Source organism: Bos javanicus, chromosome 25 (genome assembly GCF_032452875.1).
Source record: "Bos javanicus breed banteng chromosome 25, ARS-OSU_banteng_1.0, whole genome shotgun sequence".
NCBI classification, from domain to species: Eukaryota; Metazoa; Chordata; class Mammalia; order Artiodactyla; family Bovidae; genus Bos; species Bos javanicus.
Window position 1 is genome coordinate 33,672,684 of NC_083892.1, and position 17,893 is coordinate 33,690,576.

General features: G+C 55.4%; 1 protein-coding gene across 1 annotated transcript; it reads right to left on the reverse strand.

Moving 5' to 3' along the window:
- Positions 1-3,394: 3,394 nt before the first annotated feature.
- On the reverse strand, positions 3,395-5,514 carry FZD9 (frizzled class receptor 9). Its single transcript, XM_061401921.1, has one exon. It carries the CDS (start codon positions 5,293-5,295, stop codon positions 3,526-3,528), a length of 1,770 nt encoding a protein of 589 aa, XP_061257905.1. The 5' UTR covers positions 5,296-5,514; the 3' UTR covers positions 3,395-3,525.
- Positions 5,515-17,893: the final 12,379 nt, after the last annotated feature.

Consider the following 17,893-nt stretch of genomic DNA (forward strand, 5'->3'; position numbering starts at 1 on the left):
GACCAGCTGCACCAGGGATGGCAGAAGGTAAAAACAGGACGAGATCTGAGGAGAGACCTAAGCGCTGGGTGTGGGCTCTGCCACTGCCTGCCTCTGTGGCCATGGTGAGCGTGGGCAGTGAGCCAGGCCTGAGTGCTGTGGGAGTCTCAGTTCCACAGGGAGGAAGTGGTTTGCCCCCAGGTCAGGCTGGATTTGAGCAGCCCTCAGGCTCTGGAGGAGCTGTGCTACACCTCTGAGTGGTCCCTGCAGCCCCAGCTCACCCGCATCTGTGAAGTCCTGTTTCTGGGGTGGTTTCTTAGGCCACACGAGGACAGCGCCTCTGGGGCCCCGTCACCTCATCTGGGGTCTGTGTCCTGATCCTAGTCCACCAGCCCAGCCCATCCGTCCCTAGCAGGCTATGACCTAGGGGGAGATGCCTGATTTGGCTTGACTACTGCAAATGGAGACAAGACAACTTTGTTCCTGAAGACCGGTCTGACCGTTACACTGGCGATCAAGGGAGACCTCTCCCTTGTCCTGCCTGCTTGTCTTTCTTCTCACACCCTGTCCCCGGGGCAGGGAGCAGTCAGGTGGTGACTGGATTCCAGTGCAGCTACTCCAGGCAGTGCTTCACTAGGGAAGCAGGCCCCCACTTCCCTGAGAGCCAGGGTCCCCTCAGCAGGATCCTGAGGCAGACGCTCAAACCGGGCAGGAGGAGGTCACTCCTCATTGCTACCCCTGCCCAGGATGCCCAGGCCTTTTCACACCAGGACTGTTGGGAGCATCCTCCTCCCGGGGCACTGAGCAGGGAGTGAGGGCAGCTGCTGACCCCCAGGACCGCTCAGTCTGACCTCAGTCAAGATTCCCCCTGCTGACTCCAGGGAACTTGGCGTTGTTTCCCAGGAACTTCTGCTGACTGCGATCTGAGCTCACAAGTTCCGTCACGAACAAGCTCAGGCTCGGCTGGTGTGGACACACGCACAGATATGCTGCTCTGAGGGGCCCTGTGTGGGGCTGCCAGGCCCCTGAGGGAAGTGGCAGGGACACGCAGTGTGCAGGCTGGAGGGTGACGGCTTCTGAGGAACTTCTCTCGGGCTCTAGAGTCTCTTTTTGGGGATGGGGAGAGGTCCCCCCACGGGGCAGGTTCCTCTGGATGAATTTGCCCTAGATTGTAACACCCACCGTGTCCATCTCACCCAACGCCCCAGTGGAATCCGTGGTGTGAGGTCACAGCACCTCTGGAGGCCAGTCTCCCTGGCTGTGTGCTCCTGAGCCAGCCAAGGCCTTCAGGCACTGCCCTTGTCTGAAAATGGACAGGGGAGGATGAGATGGAGGGCTTCTGTAAAAGGTCTTGAGTCAAATGTTTCCTTTGTATCTGTCCTTCAGGGTCTGGGAGTTTTCATTAGTGTCATCCCAAGCTCCCAGGCTGAGAAGCCCTAGCTGCCAAGGCCTGCCCTCCTCTCCTTCCTGGGTCCTGGCCTCTGTGAATCATCTTAGCCTCAAAGCAAAGCTCCCTTGGGGTCCGTTCTGGTTACACTGCCTCCCCTTCCGGTCCCAGTTGTCCTGGAAGTCAGTCTTGTTTCCACTGAGCAGGACACAGCCAAGTGCCCTCCACCCGCCTTGTGCCCTGACTGGCAAGGGATTGGGTGATCCGGCGCCACTCCTGATGCTCGCTCTGCCATCCACCCTTGGCCCATACACATCACTTGCCTTTCTCCTCCCGTTTCAGAATCCTCCTGTGGCTTCTGCTGCCCCCGCCCGACTGCAGGCCTGTGAGCCCAGCCCAGTGCAGCCACGGCCCCTCTCGCTCCCAGCTTGGGCCCCCTCACCTGCAATAAGCTCCTTCTGTTTCTCAGTCATGGACCTTCCCCGGAAAAGGTGCAACATTTGGGTCACTTGACTTTGCTGGTCAAAGCAGGCATGAGGACATGAGGACTTAGCTGTCTGTGCTCTATGAGAATGGAAGGACTGAGGGGGGCGGGAAGGATTCCACCTGCATGAAGCGTAGTGTAAGGGTTGCAAAATCCCCTTCGGGGGGTCAGTGCTGTTCTTTCGGGGAGGGACCACCCTCTCTCCATCATCTCTTGAGGGAGCTGACACCATCTGTTTGATCTCCACTGGATGTCCGTTTGTTCCTGTGATTGGTGGTTGGGGCAGGAAGGGCTCTGGCCAGAGAGGCCCTGAGTTTGGGGGCTCAGTCCTACTGTATGAAGCAGTTGGCCTTGGGCTCCCCTTGGCTGGCAGCAGGCTGGACCCCGGGGCCTCCTGTCAGTGCCGCTGAACCAGGGACAGGAACCAAGGCTCTCCCCTGGCTGGAGTCACAGCGGCCACAGCCCAGCCTAAGATAGTGCCAGGGTTTCCGGGATGGCCACACTAGGAGGTGGCGCAGGTCCCGGCAGCCCCAGGGCCACCCCAGCATGTACATCAGCACAGCACCTTTTCCTCTCTCTGTTTGCGGTCGTGGGAGCTGCTTGTGGAGGGAGCCATGCGCACGCACCTGCCCCCTTTGTCACTGCTGTGCTCAGCACCTCCAGTCTCTCCACAGCCCTTTAGGAGCTGGGGACCCAATCCCCACCCTTCTCCAGGGCTGTCTGCCCGTGCCTGCTCCCAAGATGCCCGTGTAACACTCCAGCCCCATCTCCACCCAGAAGGACGGGGGTTAGGGGATGCCCTGACTGGGGCCCCAAGGAGTGAGCGGCCACATCAACAGCAGTGAGGACTGTCTTGGGCCCCGGCCCTCAGGCGCAAGGAAGAACAGGAGGGGCCAGCCACCCAGTGGGAGCAGACACTAAGCCTCCGAGGGAGCCTTCGAGAAAGGCTGACGCCCTCATTTTTTTACGCAAATTGAGGAGAGCAGTGTTACCCACAGCTCCCAAACAGGCCAGACTCACTGGGGCCAGAGTGGGGCGTGTCATCCCAGGGGATTCCCTGACTTCTCCCAGCAGACATCCCAGTCTCACTCTGGGAAGCAGGAACCCAGGGCTCAGACAGGCAAGCAGGCCACTGAAAGGAGCCGAGAGAACACACCCACCCACAGAATCTGGGGCTCCTGCAAAACACAGCTGTTTCCCCGGCAGGATGTTCTCCTGATTGACGGAAAGCCAGACTACCCACTCCCAGCTCCGCTCGCAGGGGAAGGCTCCCCCAGAGCCCTCACCGTCCTACCGTCCCCTTTCCAGTCCACAGAAGACGAAGCGCTGCCACACGGGGGTTTATTCCAGTCACAGCTTCCAGAGAAACTCAACAATAAATTACATCATTAAATAAACTCTGCTGGACCACACCCCCTTCTGCCCCTCCTGCTCTCCACGTGCTCCCTCAGGTCCCGGTGGGGACGCAGCCAGGCCCACCCCCTTGCACTATGCGACAGGGGAGTAGCCTCAGTGGGTCCCAACGAGTGAGGGTTGAAGGAGGCTCCCCGCCCTGCTCCTCGGCCCCTCGCACTCACTTGCCTGACCTTGACAGCTGGGCAGCTGCTAGTCAGCTGTCTCCTCCGGAGGGAGTGCCGAGGAGGGGGCCACAGCTGCCCCACGCAGGCCTGTGTCCCTAGAGGTGTGTAGGGTTCTCCAGAGAAGGATCTGTCTTAGTCATGTGCAAGACCACAGTGGGGGCCTTATAGTGGCCGTGGGTGCCCCGGCCATAGCCCCCAGGGGCCCGGCAGGCCTTTGCCCGGGCCCGGCCAGCTGCCATCTTGCGGTGGCACAGGCTCTGCCAGGTCTGGAAAGTCTTGGAGCTCCACACCCAGACGCCGCTGGTGATACCCACCACCAAGGACATGAAGATTTTGAGCATAAAAACAGCCACGGTGGGCACCGAGCCCCCTTGCAGCGAGCAGTCCCTCCGGCCGCCGGGCGTGGTGGCCGCCGAGCAGGCCTGTTCCGTGGCCCGCAAGCGCCAGAAGTCCATGTTGAGGCGTTCGTAGACGTAGCACACAATGACGCAGGTGGCAGGCACGGTGTAAAGGATGGAGAAGACCCCAATCTTGACCATGAGCTTCTCCAGCTTCTCCGTGTTGGTGCCCCCGGTCTTCATGATCTTGCGGATGTGGAAGAGGGCCACGAAGCCAGTCAGGAGGAAACTCGTGCCCAGCACCAGGTAGCAGGAGAGGGGCACCAGCACGAAACCGGTGAGCGCCGCCGCGTCCATATTGGCCACATAACAGAGCCCGGTCAGCTCATCCCCCGCCACCTTGCGCAGCGTCAGGATAACAATGGTCTTGAGGGCTGGCAGGCCCCAGGCTGCCATGTGGAAGTAGCTGCCGTGGGCCTCGATGGCCTCGTGGCCCCATTTCTTGCCGGCGGCCAGGAACCAGGTGAGGGTCAGCACCACCCACCAGAGCGAGCTGGCCATACCGAAGTAGTAGAGCAGCAGGAAGACGAGGGTGCAGCCCGTGTTCTCCAGGCCCTCCTGGATCACGTAGAGCGCACCCGCCTCCTGGTCGCAGGCCACGCTCTGGGCCCCGGCCACGGCCCGGATGAGGAAGGCCAGCGAGTAGACGTTGTAGCACATGGAGAGGAAGATGATGGGACGCTCCGGGTACTGGAAGCGGTGCGGCTCCAGCAGGAAGGTGAGCACGGTGAAGGCGGTGGAGAAGAAGCACAGCGCCGACCACACGGCCATCCAGACGAGCGCGAAGTCCTTGTCGCGCCGCGACCAGAACACCTCGACGCCTGGCCCGCAGCGCGGCGCGCACGAGCGGCTCTTCTCTACGTACTGGAACTTCTCTGGGTTCTCGCAGGTGCCGCCGGCGCCCTGGAGGGCGTCCTCGGCGGGCCGCGCGGGCCGCGGCGCCACGGGCAGCATGCCCAGGCCCTTGTGGGGCTCGGTGGGGCCAGCCGTGGCGTTCTCGGGCGCCTCCATGCAGAGCGCGTGCGGGTCGTTGCGCGTGGGCAGCCGGGCGCAGTCCAGCGAGTCCGGCCAGCCGAAGTTGAACTGCTCCATGATGGGCGCGCAGCGCAGGCGCGCCTGCTCGCACATGGGCCGGCAGGCGGGGATGGGCGTCGAGACCTGGTCGGTGCACATGGGCGCGTAGAGCGAGCACAGGAAGAAGCGCAGGTGGCTGTGACAGCCGTACTGCACGAGCGGCGCGAACTCGGCCAGCTCGGCGGCCGCCTCGCCCTGCGACGTGTGGCCCAGCAGGTTGGGCATACGGGTCAGGTTGTAGCCGATGCCGCGGCACATGGGGATCTCCACCACCTGGCACGGCGCCGGCCCGCGCCCGCGCTCCGGGTCAAAGCGGCCGATCTCCAGCGCCGCGCCGCCCGCAGCCAGCAGCTGCCACAGCAGCAGCGCCCGGCGGAGCGGCGGCACGGCCATCCCGGGCGGTCCCGGCCGAGGGCGGGGAGGGCGGCCCCGCCTCACTCGGGCCGCGCCGTCCGGCGCCCCCGTGCCCGCCCGCCACGTCGCCGGGTGCGGGCCATAGCGGAGCCGGCCGCGTGTGTCCCTGCGCGGCCGGGCGCCCTGGGCAGCGCGCGGAGAAGCCGCCCGAGGGAAAGGAGGCGCCGAGCCACCGCCGCCGCCGCCGCTACTCGAACCGCCGCCGAGCCGGAGCAGGCGCCGCCTCCCGGGGCCGCGGGTACAAGCCTTGGGGCGGGGCGCCTGCTGGACACGCCCAAGGGCGGGGCCTTTGCGCGCCCGACACGCCCCCCGACCGGGCTTTAAAGGCGCCGCGCCTCGGAGCTGCGCTGTACGACAGGACCAACCCGGGCGCGGTCTGGCGGGGCGGGGTGTACGAGTAGTGACCTCGTCTGCCCGCTCACAGTCTGTTCTACCCTTTCTGAGGAGTTGCTGCCCAACTTCTCTCCGGGACAGCACAGTCAGCCGGAGGATTTCCCTGTCCACCCCGTACCGCGTCACCTACGTTTTTCCCCAGGCGGGACCATTTCTAAGGCTTCTACTCCTGGGACGCCTCGACCGTGGACTCTGGGGCAGTTCGAGCGCAGCCTCTCCGCCTCTTCACTAGTAGCATGTGGCTCTGGGCCCTTCGCTCTGAGCCTGTTTTCGTTTCTGTAAAACAGGCAGATAATCCCGTCAAAATGAATTCACCTGTGGCTCGCGCGGGCTGCTTACCCGTCACACTGCGCACTTGAACTCATGGTCTCTTCGCAATCCACCCGCCCCCTTGACACCTCGGGACTGCTTGAAAACCCAGTCTCATTCTGCCCCCTCCCCTCCTCTGCACTCCCTTGGTACAGGGTCTCCCCTAAGAACTCCTCTCTGCCCAGGAAGCCTGCGGCTTTCCGCCATCCCTCTCCCCTGAGCCCCCTGCTCCCTCCTGCGCCTGCAGAGTAGGGGCCAGTACAGTGACAGCCGAGGAACATTTCAGTTCAGCTCACACCCGCCTCACCTAAACCTGACAGCTGTCAGGATGCCACCAGACTATTGCTCAGCCTGCTTCCATGGCGGGACCTGAATAGGGGGAGGAGAGAGGCCAGTTCTTCCCTTTGCACAGATGGAACCATCAAGGCAGTCCTAGGCTCAGCCTGCTGGTAACAGGTGACAGCCAGTGAGTGGGGTCTGAGACTGTGACCCCTGAGCTGCCCACATAACACCCCTCATCCCCACTCAGGTCGGGAAGGTGTTTCTGAGAGGCTGGGATTGCCGGGGGCTTCCTGGGGCCCCAAAGGCCCTCTGCCCTCCCACCTCTGCCCAGACAGGGTTCCACCACGGTTCCCAGGTAGCTTTGTGGGTGAAACCCAAGTGCCATCCAGGAGGCCACCCAAGGGGCCCTGTTCTGGTCTGGAGTTCCCTTAGAAACTGCCTCCCTCCTCCCCAGCCCACCCCATCTGCCCTCACCCGCTTGGCCTAGATGTACCTGGAAGACTCAGATTCCACGTGAGCTCTTGGCATTGGTCCAGCCCCAGCAGCTGCTCAGGGGTGCTCAGTGGATGAAGGGCTGAGGGAGAGACCTGCACTGCAGGGGGCCTAGGAAACTGGTCGAAGACCTAAAGTGAGCCAGGTGGGCCCCGGGCCAGGGGCTTTACACAGTGAACTTTTAAACTCTCACAACAGCCAGGCAAGGAATTCTGTGCCCATTTTACAGATGAGAAATTGAGGTTCAGAAATCTCAAGACATTTGCCTGGGAATACACAGTTCACAAGGGTCAGGGTTGGCATTCAGGCTCTTCCACTGCATAAGGCTGCCTGTTGCCACCAGCGCAAGGGCACCTGCCCGACTGGCCCTGCTTGATAGCCTGGTACATAGCGGGGGCGGTGTGCAGCATGGAGCCGGGGCAGTGGTTGTAATTGGTGCTCACCTCCCCTGGAGCAGCGCTGGAGCAGGGAAGGGAGGAGGAGGACCCGAGAGGTTGGGACTCTGTGGAGATGCAGCCAGCCCTGTTCTCAGCATGAGACACGTCCTCAGCCCACCTGGGCTGTGACAGCTGAAGTGGCAAGCTCCTGATCGTCCCAAAGAGGCAGCACAGAAATAGGTAACTTTGAAACAAGGACCTGATTTTGATGCTCTGGTCAAGGAGGTTCCCAAAATGCCAGTGACAGCTTCCCATGGCCCAGGGTGAAGGCCATGCCCCTGGGGATGGGCAGCAAGAGCCCTTCCAGGTATAGCCCCCACCAACCTCTTCCCTTCCTGCCATGCCTAACTCCTTGGAACCTGTGCCACGCCATACCTTCAATCTCCCTGGCCCAAAGGCCCTTTTCTGCTGTTGGGCACACCAGCTTCCTAGGGGCGGACCCCAGCTCTCGGGGACAGGGCTGGAGGCTCTGTTCTGTGGGCCCAGAGTCCTGGCCCACTCACCGTTGCCACTTGTACACTCACATGCTGTTAGCCTTCCGTTCATCCCCCACTCTGCCCCAATGCCAGCAGCTGCTCAAGGACCCTAGGGACATTTTATTTCTCTCTGTGTCTTGCCCCAAGGAGGCACAGATGCACGGATGAGAGTGGTGCATGGGCTAAGCCCCCACCTCACAGGGTCTGTAGGAAGCTGGGGTTTTGGAGCTGCCCCGCTGCGGGGCAGCCGGGTTGAGAGGCGGAGAAGGCTGGAGGCTTCCCCCTGCTACGACTGGTCTGGGATCCAGGTTTTTTTGTGTGCCTCTGCCCCCAGCCAGGGTGAAGAAGAGGCCGGGGGCCCTTCCTCTGGCAGCCATAGTGGGGAGGACGCCCCAGGAGCCATGGGATGCCAGGCTTGTCACCATGACAACAGCTGCTCCTGGGAAGTCAGAGGTGGGGGGCTGTGGAAAAGCCCCTCCCCCATGCAGATGCTGCCTTGGAGAGAAGAGGCCTCTTGGGCCGCCTGCCCACCCACCCTGCTTTGTCACCCGATCCCCCTCTTTACAAAGGCGGAACAATACACCAAGCACTCACTGAAAAGGAGACTATGAGAGGACTGGAGGGGACCAGGAGGAGGGTGATTGCCATCAGTGCCCACCCCCACACCCGCTCCCTGGGCAGAGGGGCCAGAGTCGGTGAGGTGGGAACAGACCCCTCCTCACTCCTCCTCCTGCGGGAGAACACTCCCTTCCTGGGGGCCCTTGGCTATGCGCCAGTGAGCTGCCCTGCCCAAGTGGGAGGGAACACCCTCCTGACCTGTGTCCCCCACCCCCACCCCTCTAGTCTTCCCACGCTCCCGGAGGCCCTTGCTACCACCCTTCCCTGATCATAGCCATCACTCACCCCCACTGGGCACACCCTGGCCCTTCCCCAGCTTGACTCTGATATGCCTCCTCCTGCCCTACGGCCCTGGTGCCTGCCTCCACCATAGCCATGCCTGTCTCCCCACAAACCTGAGAGTTTCTGGAGGTCAGGGGGCTGGGCCCTGCTCCTGGGTGTCTTGGTGCCTAGCCTAGAGGAGGCACCCGTAAATGTTTGTTGAATCAAAAGGATGTCATGAGGAGGAGGTGACCGGAGATCCTTCTGGAAGAGGCTGCATGCAAGTGGGGCTTGAAGTTGGGGAAGGATAGGGCCTTGGGGGACAGAGTTGTCTGTGTGAGGAAGCAGGAACCAGGAGGAGGGCCATCCCGCACCTCCTCCAGTGCCCAGGACACCCCTAGAGGGGCTGCTGATGGTGATGAGGGGCCCAGCGGGTGCAACACTGACAAGCCTGCTCGCGGCGGGCGGGGGGCCCCGTGGCCCGGGCAGACAGCAGTGGGCGCCAGCGTGTGCGTGCAGAGCATGTGGGTCTGGGCGCAAGTTAACTGTGTGTGCACACACTCACCCAGGCCAGGGCAAGCTCCAGCCCTGGATCCGACTCAGGGTCCCTTTATTGGGAGGTCAAGGGCTGGACTAGACTGTTCCATTCTCACTAAAGAAGCATTTAAAAAATTTCCGTAACTAATTCCCCTGAACCCTTGCCTTCAGGTAATCAGTATCAGGGGTTGAAGTACCTCTTGCTGAATTTCCAAAAGAAACAAACAGAGGGCTTCCCTGGTAGCTGAGAGGTAAAGAATCCACCTGCCCGTGCAGGAGACACAAGTTTGATGTCTGGTCCAGGAAGATCCCACGTGCTGCAGAGCGACTAAGCCCGTGTGCCATAACTACTGAGACTGTGCTCTAGAGCCCGGGAACAGCAACTGCTGAACCGTGTGCTGCAGCTGCCGAAGCCCGGATGCCCGCGTGTCCATGCTCTGCAGCAAGAGAAGCCGTCGCAGTGAGAAGCCTGAACCACGTGCTGCAGCTGCCGAAGCCTGGATGCCCGCAGGTTCGTGCTCCGCAGCAAGAGAAGCCGCCGCAGTGAGAAGCCTGGGTACCTCAGGTAGAGAACAGCCCCCTCTCTTTGTACCTAGAGAAAAGCCCGCACAGCAACAAAGTACAGCCAAAAATAAATAGGTAAAATTATTTTAAAAAGCAACAGATCAACCAAAAAATGGGCAGATCTAAATAAACGTTTCTCCAAAGAAGACATACAGATGGCGAACAGGCATATGAAAAGATGTTCAACATCCTGAATTATGAGAGAAACACAAATCAAACTGCAAGGAGGTATCACCTCATGCTGGTCAGAATGGCCGTCAGGGACTTCCCTGGTGGTCCACTGGTTAAGAATCAGCCTCCTAATGCAGGGGACACGGGTTGGATCTCTAGTCTGAGAAGATTCCACATGCAGCCCGTGCAACACAACTACTGTGCCCTCGCCCTAGAGCCTGTGCTCGGCGACCAGAGAAGCCGCCACGAGGAGAAGCCTGTGCGCTGCAACAAAGACCCAGTGCAGCCAAAAATCAATAAACTAATTAATTAATTTTTAAAAATGACCATCATCAAAAAGTCCATAAATAATAAACGCTAGAGAGAGTGTAGAGAGAAGGAAAGCCTACTGCGCTGTTGGGACTGTAAATCGGTGCAGCGGCTGTGGAGAACAGCACGGAGTCCCTTAAAAAACTAACAATAACCATACGGCCCAGTAATCCCACTTCTGAGCGTGTATATGGAAAAGATGAAAACTCTAATTTGAAAAGATACACGCACCCCAATGTTCATAGTAGCACTAACTATAATATAGCAAGACATGGAAGCAAATTAAATGTCCATCCACAGAGGAATGGAGATATATATATTCTTTATATACACAATGAAATATTATATTCATGATGGAATATTATATACATGATGGAATATTACTCAGTCATAAAAAGGATGAAATATTGCCATTTGCCACAACAGGGATGGACCTAGAGATTATCATACTAGGTGAAGTAAGTCAGATAGAGGAAGACAAATATCTGATATTACTTATATGTGGAATGGAGGAAAAATTATACAAATGAACTTATTTACAAAACAGAAGTAGACTCACAGACATAGAAAACAAACTTATGATTACCAAAGGGGAAAAGGGAGAGGGTGGGATAAATTAGGTCTGGGGATTAACAAAGACATACTACTATGTATAAAATAGATAAATAACAAGGACCTACTATATAGCACAGGGAACTATATTCAGTATTTTATAAAAACCTATAATAGAAAAGAATCTGAAAAAGAATATCTATATCTATATAGTTCAGTCACTCAGTCATGTCCAACTCTTTGCGACCGCATGGACTGCAGCATGCCAGGCCTCCCTGTCCATCACCAGCTCCTGGAGTTTATGCAAACTCATGTCCATTGAGTCAGTGATGCCATCCAACCATATCATTCTCTCTTGTCCCCTTCTCCTGCCTTCAATCTTTCCCAACACCAGGGTCTTTTCAAATGAGTCAGCTCTTCGCATCAGGTGGCCAGAGTATTGGAGTTTCAGCTTCAACACCAGTCCTTCCAATAAATATTCAGGACTGATCTCCTTTAGGATGGACTGGTTGGATCTCCTTACAGTCCAAGGGACTCTCAAGAGTCATCTCCAACACCACAGTTCAAAAGCATCAATTCTTTGGCGCTCAGCTTTCTTTATAGTCCAACTCTCACATCTGTACATGACTATTGGAAAAACCATAGCCTTGACTAGACAGACCTTTTGGCAAAGTAATGTCTCTACTTTTTAATATGCTGTCTAGGTTGGTCATAACTTTCCTTCCAAGGAGTAAGTGTCTTTTAAAAATTTCATGGCTGCAGTCACCATCTGCAGTGATTTTGGAGCCCCCAAAAATAAACTCTGCCACTGTTTCCCCATCTATTTGCCATGAAGTGATGGGACCGGATGCCATGATCTTAGTTTTCTAAATGTTGAGCTTTAAGCCAAATTCTTCACTTTCCTCTTTTACTTTCATCAACAGGCTCTTTAGTTCTTCACCTTCTGCCATAAGGGTGGTGTCATTTGCATATCGGATGTTATTGACATTTCTCTCGGCAATCTTGATTCCAGCTTGTGGTTCATCCAGCGCAGCGTTTCTCATGATGTATTCTGCATATAAGTTAAATAAGCAGGGTGACAATGTACAGCCTTGACGCACTCCTTTTCCTATTTGGAACCAGTTTGTTGTTCCATGTCCAGTTCTAACTGTTGCTTCCTGACCTGCATACAGATTTCTCAAGAGGCAGGTCAGGTGGTCTGGTATTCCCATCTCTTTCAGAATTTTCCACATTTTATGGTGATCCACACAAAGTCTTTGGCATAGTCAATAAAGCAGAAATAAATGTTTTTTTGGAACTCTCTTGCATTTTCAATGATCCAGCGGATGTTGGCAATTTGATCTCTGGTTCCTCTGCCTTTTCTAAAACCAGCTTGAACATCTGAAAGTTCATGGTTCATTTATTGTTGAAACCTGGGTTGGAGAATTTTGAGCATTACTTTACTAGCATGTGAGATGAGTGCAATTGTGTGGTAGTTTAAGCATTCTTTGGCATTGCCTTTCTTTGAGATTGGAATGAAAACTGACCTGTTCCAGTCCTGCGGCCACTGCTAAGTTTTCCAAATTTGCTGGCATATTGAGTGCAGCACTTTCACAGCATCATCTTTTAGGATTTGAAATAGCTCAACTGGAATTCCATCACCTCCACTAGCTATACTATAGCTATATAACTAGCTATAACTATAGATATATAGTTATCTATATAATTGAATCACTGTGTTTCACACCTGAAACTAACACAACATTGTAAATCAACTATATTTCAATTAAAAAAAAAGTCAGGCATCTCTTCTAATAGTTTTTTCTAGACTTTACAAACATAAATATACATAGTGCAGTCTTTTTCTGATCTTTTCTTTTATTGAAAATGAATTAATATTGTACATTTTACATCTTATTTTTCTCACCTAAGAATCTATCATGGAGACATGGGGGAGACGATAAAAGGTAAGTGTAGTAAAATAATGGTAGAATCTCATGGTGGGCATTCAGGTGGTCACTATGAACTTTGTTTAAATTTTCTGTATATTTTTACATTTTTTGCAATAAAAAATTTGAAAAATAATTTCTCATGAATGTCTTCCCAGGTCAACACACAAGATCCACCCCATCATTTTTAATAGTTATTTTGATTTCCACAGTGGTGGTTTATTATGAAGGATTCAGCCAGTCCCCCATGAATAGATAATTAGGTTGTTGCTGTTATGATCTCAACATGGGTAGATGTATCTAGAGTCAGGAACTGCAAACTGTGGCCCATAGTCTAAATCTGGACTGCTGTTTGTTTTTATAAATAAAGTTTTATTGGAATACAGCCATGCTCATTGGTTTATGTAGACTCTATAGTTGATTTCCAGTTATACCTGCAGAACTGAGGAGTTATGATAAGAGACCAAATGGCCCCAAAGCCCAAAACATTTATTATTTGGCCCTTTACAGAAAACAACCCCCTGACCTGAGTGTACCTGTGCTTTTATTTGCACAGCGTAGAGTCTGAGAACTTGATGGCTCAATGGGTCTTTGAATTGTTTTACAACATTACTGAGGTGCACTTTTCCTGGTGGCTCAGATGGTAAAGAATCTGCCTGCACTGCAGGAGACCCAGGTTCAATCCTGGGTCGGGAAGATCCCTGGAGAAGGAAATGGTAACCCACTCAGTATATTTGCTTGGAGAATTCCATGGACAGGAGGAGCCTGGTGGGCTACAGTCCATGGGGCCGTAGAGAGTTGGACACGACTGGCGACTAACACTCTTTATTAGCTTGCACACATTTAACATGTGCAATTAGCTTGCATGTATTTAAACTGCACAACTGGATGAGGTGTTTTTTTTTTCCAATTTGATGAGTTTTGACATAAGGATATCCTTGGGAAATCATCACAATTGATCCAGATAATCAATATCTTCTAGTTAAAATGCAACTCTCCTACTGTGAAGTTGTACATTATTAATAAAACGTTGTGTGTGTGTGTGTTAGTCGCTCAGTCACGTCTGTCTCTTTGCCACCCCCTCGATTGTAGCCCACCAGGCTCCTCTATCCATGGGACTCTCCAGGCAAGAATACTGGAGTGGGTTGCTATTTCCTTCTCCAGGGGATCTTCCCAACCAGGGATTAAACCCAGGTCTCTTGCATTGCAGGTAGATTCTTTACCATCTGAGCTACAGGGAAGTCCCTAATAAAATGTTAATAACTTGTATATGTATTAATATATGGCCAGTATAGTATGACATGAGCTTAAGAAAACTACCATTTATTATTCATTTACATCTCAATTTAATCCTCATAACACCTCATGAAGTGGTTATTATCCTAAATGTCAGATGAGGAAACAGGCTTAGAAAGGGTGGAAGAAACTCGCTTCAGGCAAGTGACAGCATTGGATTAAAAAAAAATCACATTCTTCCCCTCTGAAAGTTTTTTGTCCCCTCCCTCACCTCTCCAGGTGGCCACGAACTGCTGTCACTACAGATTAGTCTGCATTTAGTTTCTGTATGTGGAAGGCTAGTGTGACGCTATGGGAATCTGAAACGGGAAACGTTAATTGGGCACCTCCTTTGTGCCCTCACAGCACAGACTGGGCTGGGCTCTGGGCGCCCGAGGTGAACCTGCCCTCTGTGTGCTCACGGTCAGGTGATGAGTGGTCATCACTCTGGGGTCAGCTGGTGTCTGTGGCTGCAGAGAAGCCAGGGCGGGCATCACGTAGCCCGGGGGGGGAGGCTGGCAGGAGACGGGGGTGTTCCAGACAGAGGGAACAGCCTTTGCAAAAGCTTTGGAGAGAAAACAAGGCAGCCTCCTGGGGCCCACAGCCGAGGGGCCGGAAAGCCGGGATTGACCCTCCGGCCGCGGGAGGAAGGTTTAAGGGAGGGAGGGCTTTACACGGCCTGCGCAGCGTGCTGTCAGGGGCAAAGGACACGCATGGGCTCTGCTGGGGGCGGGCTGGGACAGAAGAAGGGACAAGCGTGTGGGTCCTGGAGACGCGGCAGGCGTGTGAGGCCGGGGCTCCAGGGGAGCTGCTGGGAAGGAGTGTGGTGTCTGCGAGCCCAGGGGCTCACCCCCACCTCCGGGGAGCCCCATCCTGCATGCCCCCCGGCCCTGCAGGGGCGCTGTGGTCACCCTGCGGCTGGGACGGGCCTGCCACTTCTGAAAGCTGCTTTTGTGCGGCCGCTTGGGCTCCTGTTTCGTTGACCTTGGATCCTGCTTCTTATTTATCCAACTCGAAGAGAAATTCAGCAGCAGCCGAGGGGAAAAAAATAACCTCAGCTGCCGAGCTGGGAGGAAAGAGGCCCAGCCTGGCTTCTGCCGGCCCCACCCCTGTGCCCGGCACCCCCCACCCCTGCGCCCAGCCCAGCCTGGGGCCCCAGACGGAGCCCAGGCTCTCCCGGGAACTGGGGGCCTCACTCTGCTCCCAGAGGTGTGTGTGTGTGTATGTGTGTGTGTGTGGGGGGGGATGCCTGGAGGGTCTGGGACCCCCACCCTATCTGAGGCTGCTGGCTGGGTGGGAGCCCCCGTGGTTCCTCCCAGGGGCGGTCACGTGCCTCCAGGATACCTGGGCCCTGACCGTGGCCTCAGCTTATCACCCTGCCCTGACACTGCTGGGGGAGGCTCCAGGGGAGCTGTCCCTAGCATATTCTGGAATGCTTCCCTTCCCTTCCTCTCCCTCCAAACCTGCAGCCGACGCAGGCCCTGGCTCCAGGCCACTCAAGGGGCGAGGGCAGAGCCCAGTGAGACCTGTCGGATGCGGAGGGTGACCTTTAACCCTCCCCAGAACCTGTCGTCCCTAAGAAGGGTGGATGTGGGAGGGAAAGGTGTGGATATTGCCCTCAGGGTCCCCCTCATGCAGCCCAGCTCTCCACGGCACAGTCGGCCTCCTCTTCCTTTCGTTGCACAGTCCCTGTGCCTGGTGAGGGAGGCCTTCACCCCCATGACCTCGTTTGCCCCCATTTTACAGAGGAGGAGACTGAGCCCTGGGAGGCTGTCAGGTGGAGCTGGTTCCCTGGCCTCCTGACCCTGGGCCTGTGGCCCGCCTTGCTTCTCTCTGAGGTCAGCCCGCCAGATGGGTCCGCTGCTCCCCGGCCCGGGCAGTGTGTCTGAGACCTCGCGGGTCTCTCCACTGAGGGCTGCAGCAGGAGCTCACACGGGCAGATGGGTCCCTAACTATCTCGGCTTCTCCTGGCCTTTGCCCCAGTCCAGGCTTTCCCTAGGTGTGCAGTGGGGAGAGGCAAGGGGGAGATTTTTTCCAGTGAAGGACAGAATCCCCCCTCCGCCAGCCCCCTGCCCACAGGTCTTTTTCTGTTGCTGCTATTACCATTTCTGCAGGCGCTCACACAGGGAACACCTCGAGTGTATCTTGGAGGTGTGCAGGCCATGGGAGGCGATGACACAGTTTCTGGACGCCGCGGCCTAGCAGCTGTCACCTCAGCTACTCTGCCCAACCTCTCTGGGCTGTACTTTTCCCGGCAGTTGAGGGAACACTCTGGCCATGCCCACATCTCAGGACTGCCGGGAGGGTTGGGTAGATTGCCCAGCGCGGCCCCGGGCTCTGCAGGCCAGCGGTGCCGCAGTCAGGCCGGCCCACGCCCCGGCGTGCTCTCACCCACTCCCCGCACGCACGCTCCGTCAGGCCGGCCCACGCCCCGGCGTGCTCTCACCCCGTCCCCGCACACACGCTCCTCCGCTCTGCTCTCCAGGACCCGGGCTGAGCTACCGACTCAGGCTGCCGCTTGAAGCTGGGCGGTCGTCGGGGCCGCATTGTGATTTTCACGGGCTTCAGGCACTTGTGCTTTCCCGGGTCCCTTCCTCCAATAAAAGTAAATTTTTAAAAATTGTATTTTATGACCACGCTAGTACAAGGATGAATATATTATTTATAAAAACACTTTCTGACGTAAAATTGATTTACCTTTTTCTCAGTTTTAAGAGAGAGTCTTTTGGTGGGCCCCCAGAAATGCTGCAGGCCGGCGTGGTGCCCACGGGGCCCAGTGCACAGGCCTCTGAGGTGGATGCTAGAGCTCCTGGGCTCATCTCGAATCGTCTTTTCCATCTAACATCTACCCCTTGATCTTTTTAGTGGGTTCCTTGGAAGTTTCGTCATCTTTATCTTTCTAGCTTGTGTTACTATTTATTTCTCCTTCTCCTTTTCACTTTTAACTATCATATTTCTAATTTGCAACAGCCCTTTCTTGTTCTCCGCTTTTTTCTCTTACATCATCCTGTTCTTGTTTCATTATAAATTTTCTTTAGAGTACATCAAGAAAGAATCTACACAGCAACAAAATGCAGCGACGGGCACCAACACAGCAAGCCTTTCAATCATACTCCTGAGTGAAGGATGCTGAGCCAAACAGAAAGCATGATTTGTTTATACAAAGTTTGGAAATGGGCAAAATTAAACAAGATTGATAGTTATGGTTAGGTGTTAAGAAAATGCAAAGAGGCGACCATCGTAAGCATCGGGCAGGGTGTGGAGGTGGGGTCGGGGCAGGGGTGGCAGGTTTGGGAAGGGCAGGTGGCAGCTCCTAGGGGCTGACAGCATTCTAGTTCCTCAGTGGGTAGGGTCACCCAGGTGTTCATTTGATGACAAGTTTTAATGTGAACACTGACGTCTTGTGTACTTTTCTGTGTGTCGTATTTTACTATTTAAGAAGGAAAAGGGCCATGAAATATATGAGGCGAAGAGGGAAAGTCCCATCTGCAGGGAATGAGCAATCGGCCAGGTGGCGGGGGTCAGGCTCTCTCACCCCACTCCTCGCACGTCCTACAGCTGAGCGTTTGTGGCACTGTGCACGCCCATCGTGGTGTGCTTACTTGACTGTCCCATGTAAGCACCACCCGAGAAGCCCTAACGTTGTCTTCCTTGCTGCTGCCTCAGGCCCTGGAGAGTAAAGCATATCTGCCTTGCTGTTGTGAATAAAGAATGTCTGTAGTTCCTATGGTTCCTCACATCTTCCAGCTTCTTCCTAGCTCGCGCCTTGCCTCTCCTGGTTCAGTGAACAGAGAGACACCATCCTTCTCCCCTTTGCGGAGGTTAACGACGTGGGTCTCATTTCCTTTCCTTCCAGACAATTTTCTGTGCTCGTACATCCCTAATCACATGTGTACATGGGTTAGGAGTTTTCCTGTGTTTCCTTTAAAAGATGCAGGTGTCATTCTATACCGTTTTTTCACTTGATGGGTCT